Source organism: Notothenia rossii, assembly GCF_949606895.1.
Source record: "Notothenia rossii genome assembly, chromosome: 4".
Taxonomy (NCBI): Eukaryota; Metazoa; Chordata; class Actinopteri; order Perciformes; family Nototheniidae; genus Notothenia; species Notothenia rossii.
The window spans coordinates 29,809,098-29,822,450 of NC_136902.1; the positions used below are offsets into that span (position 1 = coordinate 29,809,098).

Below are 13,353 nucleotides of genomic sequence, written 5' to 3' on the forward strand. Positions count from 1 at the left end.
TTTAGTTTTTACAGTCACCGTTCACTTAGACAGTGAGAGGGAGGGCATGATCGGGTTTTGTCCCACATGGCTTTAAACAGCTCAATAGGCACACACTGTAGACACTAATTAGAAGAACACAGAATAAAACAGCAATATACAGACGCATCAGATGATTAAACATGATCTTCAAATATATTTTATATATTTTTTATAATCATTATTTGTACTTTCTGCTGACACTAGGTGGGGCTGTGCCCTAATGACCAGTCGCCACTGTCTGTATGTATGTGTGTATGTCTACAGTAGATTTGTATGAGTATAGGTATTTGCTGCAGGTATGTATATGTATTACACGCATATATATTAATCTAACAATGTTCCTGATGAATAATCGTGTGTATGAGGCTCACTGGCAGTGAATGTAGGGGATTACTTTAGTCCTTGTTATTGTTTGTTTGTGTTCTTTGCAATTATTATTTTTTGCTTTGTACATACAATCAGCACAGATCACTGTCTCATTTGTATGCATATATTTAGCTTTCCATCTCTAAATGAAAAACAGTGTTTATGCATTGTCGAAACACAATCAAAATATTTTTGATCAGAAAGCTACCACATTTATTAGATACCTTAAGTTCTCAAAATCAAATAATACAAAACTTAACTAACAAATACATAATGAAGAATTACTATGGATCAAAATATGATTACAATTCACAAGATACATGATAGTATATGCAATAATAAAACAAGCAACACTTTTATCAGCTGCAACTTTACAGTGATGTACATTTAAGAAATTATAATCATTAATGTTCCCTGACCATTAGGTAGGGAACAACAGAATTAAACTAAACCCAAAGTTATAATTCACTTTGCTGACTCATATTTTGACTGCAGGACTTTTACTCATAACAGAGTAATGATGTAAAAGCTCTTCTTCCAACATATTTGCCACACTTTTTATGTTTAGCAGAAGAAAAAGCCAGATGAGGTTCTTACCATATGCGAGTCAGGACAGAGCAGGGGGTCTCGAGGACAGGGTGAGGGGAGAGCGCTGTGTGGCTCCACCACACTACCTACAGAACAGGAACAGTGTTTAAATTAACTTTACATCACAACACACACCCTCAGTCAATACTACCAAAACACACACTGCAGCAGTGGCGGTTCTACAGGGTGGCAGCTGCCACCTCAGAAAAATGCCTTGCCACCCTAGTTGCCACCCCAGTTGGCAGCTTTGTTTTGAAATAAAAGTTGTGGCTCATCGGACATTTATGAGGGAAAATCTCTAATGTCCGAGTGCAAGTGAATGCAGCACAAGACGCAAGCCTTGTAACCCCGCTCTGGTGCGAGCGTGGAAATATGATTGGCGGCGATTTCAAGTATTTGCGGTCTACAATGACAAAGAGCCTGTCAAGTTTGGCTGTACTCAGCATGGAATCAAAACGCACCATAGCTTTAAATCTTAATAAGTTTGTGAGGCGTTTTGCTGAACAAGATGGCAATCGCCACATTCAGCTGTAATAGGCTTAGACCCTCCAGAAAAACGTGATTCTGTGATCGCAGAATTTACCGCATAATCAGCAAAATGGCGCAGATTTTTAAAAGGCCGCATATTTATCAAAAGGCCGCATAATCCCCGCATTTTTCCACACAAAGTTGAGAAAAAAAAAAGTTAACTCGTCATCAGTTCGCGCATCACAGAATGTAAACAACACTGTATAGATTGAACGTGTGGAGCTCACACGATAGAGAAAACACCAAGATGAAAAAATCTAATCCATCTGATTTATCGACGAACATTTCTACTAAAGACCGGGCAAAAAGTGGGGGGAAACTATTCTGCACCCCGTGCAACTGTATGTTGGAGCCGTAGACTGTATATTGGTTGGAGCATAAGAGAAAATCGAAGGTGAGCATCAACCTCCAAAACCCTTTCGAGGGCTACAAGAAACGAAGTGAGTAGCCTACAAGATTGAAGCTGGTCAGATAACGAACGAGTAAATGAAAACAGAATGAGGCGGAGAAGTGTGTGAGTGTGTAAAATAGCCCAATTGCTTTTACAATAAATAAACATTGAATGTGTTTAATTGAATAGTAAAGGGGTTTAACGTTAGTGGCAGGTTGTGTGTGAGAGAGAATAAATAAGACAGCCCAATATTTTTAAAAATTGTTATTCTTTTTCCCGCATATTTAGCATATTTCGCAACTTTCCGCATATTTCGCAACTTCCCGCAATTTCACCGCATAAAATCACATAAAAACCCTGCATGTTTAATCGCATAATCTAGGAATTTAGCCCGCGTTTTTCTGCAGGGTCTAAATAGGCATGCCAACTTGATGCTCTGCTCACGGATGACTCAATTAGCATAAAAAACTGCTAAGATGATGACCTTACGTGTTAATAACATTTTTCTTCTCTGTGGGGGTCTGCCCCCAAAAAACAGTTTCAAGTCCTGAGAAAATCAAAGAAGACTGTGTAAAACTTCACTGCCCAGCCAAAAGAAAGTAACCACTTTGATTTAACTAGGCCAGTAGGTAAGGACTTTCCACTGGATAATAACTGCAGCGATGTATCATGTATATGTTTTTGCTGAATACATTTTTTTTTTAACCCTAATTGATGCAGTTAGTCACTTCTTTAATGTTTGTTCTTTCTGATGTAAAGTCAAGGTTGTAACTGTTTGCAGTAAAGTCGTGGGGCGCTGAACTGTTCCTTTGATTCTTATGAATTTTGATATATGATAGTAATTTGTCTTTCAAATTTGAAGGAGGGTGAGTAAGCATCTTGAGGAACATTCATCATTAACTCCTCCAAAAAATATAGTTTATTCAATAATAAATGAATATGTGAATCATAACAGTGATTGACAGCTTATAGGAATAATATGGTTGTTAATATTATCATATTCATTCAGTCAAACATCGATGAGACAGTTAATGAATGTACTTATTGCAGCAGTCTTCATAGATTTGGTACCCCTGCTGGTCTAAGAGTGAAACAAAAACTCATTCAGTTATTGTTCAGTTAAAAATGCATGACATTATGTCTGCCACCTTATATATATATTTCTATTAAAGGCTTTACTGATGTGCCACATTAAAGGTGGGGTAGGTAATTTTGGAGAAACCAGCTCGAGTGCGCTAGAATTTGAAAATACACAGCTGAAAAAATAGGCCACTTACTTACAGAGCCCCTCCTCCAACACATACGAACGCGCACATGCCCAATGAGGGCACGAGATAAGTTTGTGCACAGATGGAAGGCTGACAGGCAGGTAGGCCATCCAGTTATTTTAGCTGGGCCGGCTCAAATTATTGGTCGTGCTTTTTACAGTGCTACAGCTTCCACAGATGACATTTTTTTATGGATTTTTTGTCAAAGCATTTAAGATATTCATTGCTATCGGGATGTTAAGAGCATTCCATGGAATATAACAAAAAGTGTATCTCGAGCCGGTTTCTCAAATGTACACCCACCTTTAATGTCACCTAATGTTATCGAGTTAAAATCTCAATATTGTGGCTTTCCAAGTTGACATTGATTGATATGACTGTGATTAAATCAGCATATACAGGGGATGCCACCCCTCAAAATCTCCTGACAACCCATGAATATTTGTCTAGATCCGCCCCTGCAATGCAGTCCATGTTGCATCTGGCAATTACCTTTTGAGAGGCTTGTTTAAGTCCTGTTTTTCGAACGATTGTTGTTATACAATGTGGTCTTAGGTGGGCTAAGGTGAGCTCATGCTCCAAGGCAACTTGTCAGACACCCATACAAATATACAACACAACATTTATAGTCTAGGTTAGTGTGGTAAAAACAACGTTTCAAATCAGGTAATACCTCTACCAACAACCCCAAATTAATTATATGGGGGGAAATAAAGTTACGAAGTGAACACACAAACTTTAAGAAAATAAGGGAGATATTAAGGGAGGCTACCGTACAAATAAACACACACCTGTGTTAGACGGAAACAATGGGCTGCGCTAGAACCAATATGATTTAATGGCTACGGAGGATAGTAAAATATCCAATAAAGCGTTATAGGTTTGCCATAAACTCATTTTAAAGTCCACATATATGGCAGTTTAAAATAAACGAGGAGATAAAACAGACCATAAAGTGGTATAAAGCCTCTATATCTCTATAGAGAGACGCTTCCGCTTCGGAAGATTTGAAAGAATGTCGAAAGAAAACAACTTCTGTCATATCAAAAATACTTTTTCAAAACTTAGCTTACCCGGAAATGAGCTAAAGCCAAGTGGTAAGCATATTCCAGAACCAAAATGTCCTCCAAATGATAAAGGTTAAGAGTGTAGTTCGCTGATTCAAGAGTCGCCGCTGTTGTCCTGCTACCGGCGCGCGTGCAGCGTCTCGACCGTTTGACACCTGAGCTCAAACACTGCTCCACCGGCTTCTGAAGGGGGCCGGCACTTCAACTCCCCCAGCCGCTTCTGACCACACAGAAGACCATTTAGAAGATTGGTGACGCAGCTTCCGTTAAATATGCCCCTAAGGCTATAGTACAAAAGTACCTATAGACAGAAGGGAAGCCTGCTCGGTGGAAGTCTTTAGAAAAATCTCAAAACATATTCGTACAATTTTGCCTTTTAGGAAGCCAACTCCTGCTCTCTGATGCAATGTCTCAATGCACTCCGATGCCTGGTTTTGTGTTGTATTTGCACTTTAATGCACACTTTTATCGTCGTACCTTTAATTTACATTTAAATGTAGCCTACTTTGTATATGTCTATGCTATGCTATTTTAATGTAGGTCAACCGTCTACTGTGAAGCACTTTCAACTGCAAGTTTTGTATGAAAGGTGCTATACAAATAAAGCTTATTATTATTACTACATTTACTCAAGTAATGTCAGTTCTTAAGAAAAACATTTAGGAACTTTACTTTACTTGAGCATTCGCTACTTCATACTTTTTCTATATTTGGTACGCAAATGTTGAACTTTTAACTCAACTATATTTATTTTACAGATTTAAATACACCCCAATCATACCAAGTGCAATATTAAAGTGATGAACACATACATTCAATATTTTAATAATAAATAGTTGGTGTATAAATGGGCCATTCTCCATAATGAGTACTTTTACTTTTGGTACTTATAGTACATTTTGTTACCAATACTTGTTTTACCTTTACTTCATTTAGAATGTAGTACAGTACTTTTACCTAAGTAATGAATCTGAGTACTCCTTCCACCTCTACTTGTCAACCATGAAAGACAAAGAGAAAGCACAATAATGCATTGAGTCCACACTTTAACCACAACTGTTGATATAGCCTTTAGAAACGGAGGCTCCAGGATACATAAAGACAGAGTTCAATGCTTCTGTTGTATGCGACGGAACAACCTGACAATGAGGGCAGACATACAGTATGAACTAGTTATATAGTTTGATAATAGATAAATAAAATATCAAATAAGATGACATTTGATTGTTTTACTCTCCTTTCGTCTGAACAACGTGTCCAAATCAGAATAAAGTTAATTGCCAATTAAGTTACAGATAACAAATAAATTAAATTAAACTATTGTGAGAAGAATAATAAAACAAATATGTACAAAAGGAAAGTTGCAGAATGCAGGTTGTGCAAAACGTATAATAGGGGTATGTGCAAAAGTCATATCAAAACCACCACACATTAAAATAACTTCAAAAAATTCGTTGAAAATCAAGTCATCATTAAGTTAATAGTTTAATCATAGTGAGAAACACAACACATTATTTGAGTTTACTTGCTTTTCTTGCACATTGTTGGCCTTCATCAACATACTGTGCACATACTGCACAATAAACCAAAGCAATGTCTGTTTTGTCATAGGTCTAATACAGTGTAATAATGTAAAAAAATTATCGAGCCGAATGATGCAGGTTATTTTGTCAAATCACAAGCCTGCTTTGTTCCAACTAGGCCACAAAGCAACCCTACTGGAATTAAATTCTAAGTGTCAGCAGCCAGAATGTCCATTATCTTCACATTGATTTGGGATTGCGAGCTGGTTTTAAGTAACATTTACATACCTCAGCTCAGTAGACAGTCTAAAGTAAACATACGAATTCCAGGCTTCCAAAATCATTAGTATCTCCTTTTGAACGATTGCTGGAAGCATGCTACAATGGTTTATATTGCCACTTACACAGTGAATATGTCCCAAGGAAAAATATGACTTTATTAATCCTGCTGTGTCAAATGAGCTGTGGATTGCCCTGAGAAAAAGACCAGGATTTTACTTTAATCTTCAACCATTAAACAGGACAAACCCACTTTGATGTAAAAAAAAGTATCCAGCCCACAAATGAGAAGACAAACACAAGACTGTCATCTGAGCTGAGAAGGCAAACAATGCCTAACTTCAAACAGAACCACACCAGCTTCGTCTACAGGCCATGCTGACATTTTGTGCACTCAATTGTTTGGTGGCCATCTATACACCTATGGTACCTGACTCTATGAAAATTAGCCAACACTTTTATGTCACTTATCGGCCAGCATATACTTCAATCCTGAGCCAATAAACACAGCTTTGTCACTAGGGCTCTCCTTGTGACACTTGTGGTTGAACACTTTACAAAAAACAAAACTGACAACACACATGGCCGCTGTGCTTTAGTATAATTGGGTGCAGCGGTAATACCAGTATAGTTTGCGGTAGTAGTGGTGGTATTGGTACCTTGTTAAATGGGGCAGTAGTGGGGTCTGTGCATTATACAGACAGGGACAATGTTGCTAGGGGGCTGTCCTTTCTCTTCATGATTAGTCAACTATTTTGAAGGTTTGGTTTTAGTTGACTAAAGTATTTTGTCCATTAGTAATTTTTGCATGTTATTATGCTGAATGACTTATTTACAAAAAGACATATGGGCAAGATTTAAAGTGAAGATTTAGCAAAAATGTTTTGCAGATGAACTCAAGTTTTTCAGATGAGTCAACAAAATAATATTAGAGTTAACCGGCTAAAAATTTCTTTAGTTGAGAAAAGTCCTAATTTCTGAGGAGAGATTTTGCTGTTGCATTTTAGCAGCTTACACACCAAAATGACACCAAAGAACACGTCCCGACGGAACGTCGCCTCACGTCGCCAGCGTCTTGGCCATGTTTTGCACTGGAACACACCCAAGCCCCCAGAAAGTGCGCCGGACTCTGTGCCCAACATTCGTTGTGTCCAAACGGCGGTACTGCAACTTCCGTATCAGTCCGTGATGTCACCCGGCCCAAAACAACTTTTTCCCCATTGACTAACATGGGGAAAGAGACGTCTGTAAATCTGTGGGAGCTCGGGGGGCGGGGCTTAAGGAGCAACTTGCAGGTTAGAGACACCAGTGAATAAATGTGTAGGAAAATGATGAATACACTAGATTTTCAAAAAGATATACAGAAATATACACTACAGTGACATCTGGGGTCGTTTTTTTAAGACATTTTCACTTCCGCATAAAAAAGCCTCCGCACGTGACCTCCCGCGTGTGACGTAACATGGGGGAGAGCGGCCGGTCTAATGTATGAATAAACATGGATCACAATGCTAGTTTTGACACAGAAGAGGTTGAAAATATATATTCGAATGCATATGATTATAATTATGAGCCTGCTATCCGTCCAAGAGACCAGGAGCAGCCAAGGATTAGAAAAAATAACGGCCATCGGAGAGAAATGGAGCTTTGGTGTGTGGAGAACCAGTGGAGAACAGAGCAGCTGTCTTGGTGAGTGACCGGCGTTAGCTACAGTTAATGTTAGCTAACGTCACATCACAACATTGTAAAGTTAGCAATCATATATCAGGCTATAACTAAAGTAGCATTGATAATATAGTAACGTTACTGGCAGGACTGTTGATACTGATCCATAACAGAAACTAATGCGCAAGTATCAGCCGTATCTCGCGTTACCTAATGCAACTCCGCACTAGGAGGAGAGACGCGAGATACGGCTGGGGAGAGGGATGTAATACGGTTTCCTGATAAAGCTGTGGAGAGAATGTGAAGTGAGAGTAGTTGCTGCAGTTAATGTTAGCTAACGTCACATCACAACATTGTAAAGTTAGCAATCATATATCAGGCTATAACTAAAGTAGCATTGATAATATAGTAACGTTACTGGCAGGACTGTTGATACTGATCCATAACAGAAACTAATGCGCAAGTATCAGCCGTATCTCGCGTTACCTAATGCAACTCCGCACTAGGAGGAGAGACGCGAGATACGGCTGGGGAGAGGGATGTAATACGGTTTCCTGATAAAGCTGTGGAGAGAATGTGAAGTGAGAGTAGTTGCTGCAGGGAGGTGGATGCACAACGCACCCAGAAATGAACGCTAGCTCCGGTCCTATTCCCGTGGACTCGATGTCCTAACAGGCTCGAGTTTGTGCATCCTGCACAAACTCCAGCTCACCATGATTAAAAATTGTGAAATACAATGTAAAATTACCGAAAAAATACCAGCTCACTAAATCACAACCGCTCAAACCAACTACAAACTACTACCGCGGATTGGGCAGAGAACGAGTCCGAGAAAGTTGCTCCACCATGTGACGTAATATGACGCGTTTGACGTTAAAAAAAAAAGCAGTTTTTAGTAGCAGAGCTCAAAACGGCTCTTTTTCCTCTGAATTCCTGCCCCTATGTCTTGTAAAACATATAAAATCCTGCATTAACATTTTTAATTGTAATTTTCAGGCAAGGTTAAGCATAAATGTAGTAAAAAAAAAAAACCTGCAAGTTGCTCTTTAAGGGGCGCATGCTCTGTGAGCGCATGTACGGGTTCTTCTGCTCTGGCAGCCCGGCATGACGGGTAATCTGTGACGTTTTGCTCTCTCAAAAGTTGGGCCATTTTGACTTCATGCACCAATGAGCAGCTCTAATAGGAAAGAACGAGACCCCGCCTCCCACGCTGTATCCAGTTCTTATTATACATCCATGAACAGACCGCAAAGACTTCAGCCGACGGCCAAGTTGCACGTACGAACTGCGCATGCGTGAGTGGCAATAACTCTCCTTACCAGCAGGCGGCGGTAGTGTGTATTCGTCATTCAAAAGAGGCAGCAACCGGATTACAGACTGCGTGATACACCGAGAGAAGAAGAACAGACTGCGTGATATAAACAAACAACAAATAGCGTGTGCGTTCCATTTTCACTATACAACGAGAAGCTCATGGGGCTTTCCCGAACCTGTGTGGAGAGCTGGAGTTAAATGAAATCTCAGATTTGCCTTCTTAATAGTTTGTTTGGGTCCCTCACTTCCGTTTCGCTTCTCATGCACTCTTTCGCTAAGCTAACAGCCAATCAGAGTGATTTATTTGACCGACGGCCTTTGGCCGACAGCCTCCCGATTCAACAAGTTGAATCGGTGGCGGAAGGTGTCGGCTCGGCCGAAAAGTCACAACGGTGCGGTACACACCAATCTGAGTAGGGCGACACGACGCTCATCGACGTCGATATTCGGCTCGCTGTGTAAGAGGCTTGAAGGTCATTCCTCACGTACTGTAGTGAGAGAACCTCAAATGACATCTCAGGGTTTCCCACACATAAGAGGTTTCTCAATACCCAAATGTCCCCTACTCGACACCCCTCGGTCCTCCGGTAGTGACCCGGAAATTAATTTCAGCGCGCCATTTTAAAGGACATCTAATTTCTCTAAATACATTTCGAGGACCGAGCATCGAGCATCAAGGAGGCTCTCTGGAGGAGCTCTAACCGAGGAGACACTGATGCATCCTCCACGGCTCCTCCACGGATGCATTTCCGGGAACGGTGGAGGCGTGACGCACGGCCGGACATATCTCAGCCAATGACAGCTCTGCATGCATCCCTTGGATATTATTTTAGTAACTGTCTGCTTTCATCGCAACGCGATGTTTACAGTGAGAACAGCTGTGAGGTCCGTGCAGAAAGCAGAGCAGTGTGTAAAATATATATCACTCAGTATAACAGGCCTACATTACTTTCTGTATTTGTATGCTGTAGTTTAGTAGATATCTACAAACAAAGAGTCAATATTTTTCTAAGACAATTTAGTGCTTCACATAATAAAATAAGTATTGTGAATGCAACGCTGCACAGATGTGAGTCTGCTTCACACAGGGTGACTGGCTGTCTACATGAAGGCTTCTCAATTCTCTCATTTCCCCTCCTCAACTCCTCGGACCTCCGGTAGTGACCCGGAAATGGATTTCAGCACGCCATGTCAGGACATCTAATTTCTCTAAATGCACATCGAGGACCGAGGACCGAGCATCGAGCATCGAGGAGGCTCTCTGGAGGAGCTATAATCGAGGATACACTGATGGTTCCTCCACGGCTCCTCCGCGGATGTATTTCCGGCAACAGCGATGTTTCAAAAAGTCGTGACACACGGCCGGACTTATCTCAGCCAACGACAGCTCTGCATGCATCCCCTGGATATTATTTTATTAACTGCTTTCATCGCGACGCGATGTTTCCAGTGAGAACAGCTGTGAGGTCCGTGCAGAAAGCAGAGCAGTGTATATATATCACTCAGTATAACAGGCCTACATTACTCTCTTTATTTGTATGCTTTAGTTTAGTAGGGGATATATCCAGTCTCTGATTGTGTTATGTTATTATGAGAGTGCTATCATATTTGTTTGATTCTGAAATTGTATATGTTTATATAAATATATGTTTGTGTATATGTCCTGACTTAAATATATAGTCTGCTATTCTTTGTTGTCTTTTTGATGGTTGGGTTGTCGAATCCTGGATTTTGCATTAATTTGTCACTTATTTTTCAGTTAATTTTTTATTTAATATGTTTTTATTTAATTGTGACGTCCTGTCTGTATACTTTTGCTTGTGCTTTACAATGTATTGTTTATTTTTACATCAAGTGCTAGTGCTTGAGGGTGGGATTAATATAATTGTTTTTATTTTGGGTGGTGCTTTTTATGAACAGCCTGGTTGCCACGATATGCACCTGACAATAAACGTGTCACATACATGAAATTTGCTCCATTTATTGGTACTAGTCCTACAACTATACCCTCTAAAGTGCTTGAGGGTGGGATTAATAGAAGCATCTTTTTTGGGGTGGTGCTTTTTACGGCAGGCAAGGGGGTGCATTTCACGCACGACGGGGGTGAATAATTTGACACAACACCGGCCTGACTCACGGTCCGGCCCTGGCTGTACCTGTTCGCTCTGCCATCACTTGAAGGGTCACCTCACCTTACCGTATATTGTGATGCTAATACTTTTCTGCTTTTACTTGAGTAACATTTTGATTACAGGACGGACTTTTACTTGTAACAGAGTATCCCTACACTCTGGTACTTCTATGTTTACTTAAGTACAAGATCTGAGTACTTCTCCCACCTCTGCTAGAAGGGGATTATGTTGGCTTGCCATAGTGGGAAAAGCACCGTTACAGTCCTAGCTTTTTAACATTGATCCAGCATGCACAACACCCAGACGTCATTATTAATGTAATTAAATACACCTGTGCTTTTCCTACTGTGAAGTTCAAGTAGTAGCAGTTAGTGTTAGAAGCTACATTGCTATTGGAGTTTGTTTCACTGAGCAAAAGTAGCCTACGACAAATGAATATGAGTTTGAAGCGGATTATTCTGTCAATGGTTGTTACTTTATAACCCGTCAGTCAACATTTATCAGCTCATAGAGACACGTTAACGTCCCCGCCTTTATTGGCTCAATGTTACCTTTTAGCTTAGCAAACACAGCTGTTTAGCTGCAGTCTGCCCTCGGGATAGAGGGACAGCATTCAAACACTTACCACGCCTATCCATCCTCTGGTCACGATGGCAGCTTCCACATGACCTCCTCTCTCACTACCCCCGGCGGAACTACGGACTGTCTTCTGACCGAGCAGAAAAGCTGTTTCTTTCAAAACATTTTCGCTATCTCAGCTACAGACTGATGCCTTCTACGGGAAGTCGCGTAGTCCAAAATAGTCACAAGCGTGTCAATCTGCGGTCAATAGACAGACAGGAGACATACACGCTTGCGGTACATATTGTATCAGATGTATTATCCTACTTTCGAACCGTAGTGATTTCTAAATCCCCATATATCTCTTTATAACAAAAATATATAATATACCCCGTTATAAAATGTAAAAATCCGTGAGATGATGAGTGGTGTTGCCAATTATTATGGGTTTAGTTTTGTATCATAAGGATAAAGCAACACTTTCTCAGAATAAAGCAAAACTATGAGTTTAAAAGAAAAGAAACTGAGGCAAGCAAAATAAAATACATTTCAAAAATAAAAATAAAAGTTGCAAACAAATCATTTGTGTAATCATGTAAACTATACGTCTTTTTTCTTTGTTTTAACATAGGTTTTTGTTTGCAGTTCTTGTTTCTTCTTTCTCAATGATCAGACTTTTGCTCTCGCTGCAGCTTTCTCGTTTACGCTCCCTCATTTTTTGTTTGAGATTTCGACACAAACATCCCAGGTGGGCGGGACTTTCAGGGGTGCGTCCCCATTGGCTACTCATTTCTTGAGTGACAGCCCAGTAATCCAGCGATTGTACAGTGCAGGCAGCTGCGGTGCGGTAGCTGAGCGTGGATAGAACACCTCCAGAAGAACCAGCATTTCAATTATTATAATACTACAAGTGAAGATATATGTAAGTATTGATAATTTGTGTTGTTTGTGCTGTACTATACGGTCTGTTTCTTTATTGTGTTAAGTGAGAAGTAAAGAAAAGCTGTGCTATGAAAGTTAGCTTTTGCTACCTTTAGATCCATAACAATGCAAGCTAAGTAGCCTAACAGTTAGCTACAAAGCTAGCAGTGAGTGAGCGTTCAGACACCTGAGCACACACTCTACCAACAGGCTTTCATGATTCTGTTTAGATATGCAAGTATAAGCCATGATAGCTTATTTTATTAACACGCTCATTCAGGGCCGTGGGAAGTAGGGGTGCTGAGGGTGCTGCAGCACCCCCTGGTGGAGGACAGGGGATCTGCACTTCCACAAGATATAATAATTAAAAAAAAGAATTTTCAGCCTTGATGTAACAACATTCATAATTAAGTAAAGATAACACCCTTTTCATCCCGGTTACATTTTCCATTTGCCCTGTACGATGGGCGCTGTAAGTGATGAAAGTGGGGGATGTTGGCTTAGCAGGCGCCCGCAGCTCACAGCCAAAGTGAGAGAGATAGAGAGAGGGGATACCGCGGTACCGGTGTTACAGTATAAGTTGAGTCATGACAACTGGCGACATTCTATTATTTTCGTCATAGGAATCCGGGGCGTGTACATTGAGGACCCATTGTTGACTTACCAGGAAAGAAACATCGTTTGTCGTTTACGTTCATCTTTTGCTATATCTGCCTTCCTAAGATCACT

The 13,353-nt window shown here is 40.4% G+C and overlaps 1 protein-coding gene across 4 annotated transcripts in view; it reads right to left on the reverse strand.

Annotated features, from left to right (window-relative positions):
- Positions 1-11,956, reverse strand: part of atp13a2 (ATPase cation transporting 13A2) — a 28,853-nt gene extending 16,897 nt beyond the window's left edge. For 2 of the 4 annotated variants that reach the window (XM_079676401.1, XM_079676399.1), the window contains exons 1-2: positions 11,768-11,956; positions 985-1,061 (exon numbers count right to left, since the gene is read on the reverse strand). In XM_079676401.1, coding sequence (XP_079532527.1) covers positions 985-1,061; positions 11,768-11,780 — 90 coding nt within the window. In that variant the 5' untranslated portion in view covers positions 11,781-11,956. Of the gene's footprint in view, positions 1-984; positions 1,062-4,235; positions 4,417-11,767 lie in introns of those variants that run through there. The other 2 variants (XM_079676400.1, XM_079676402.1) reach the window with 2 other exon arrangements.
- Between the last annotated feature and the right edge of the window lie 1,397 nt (positions 11,957-13,353).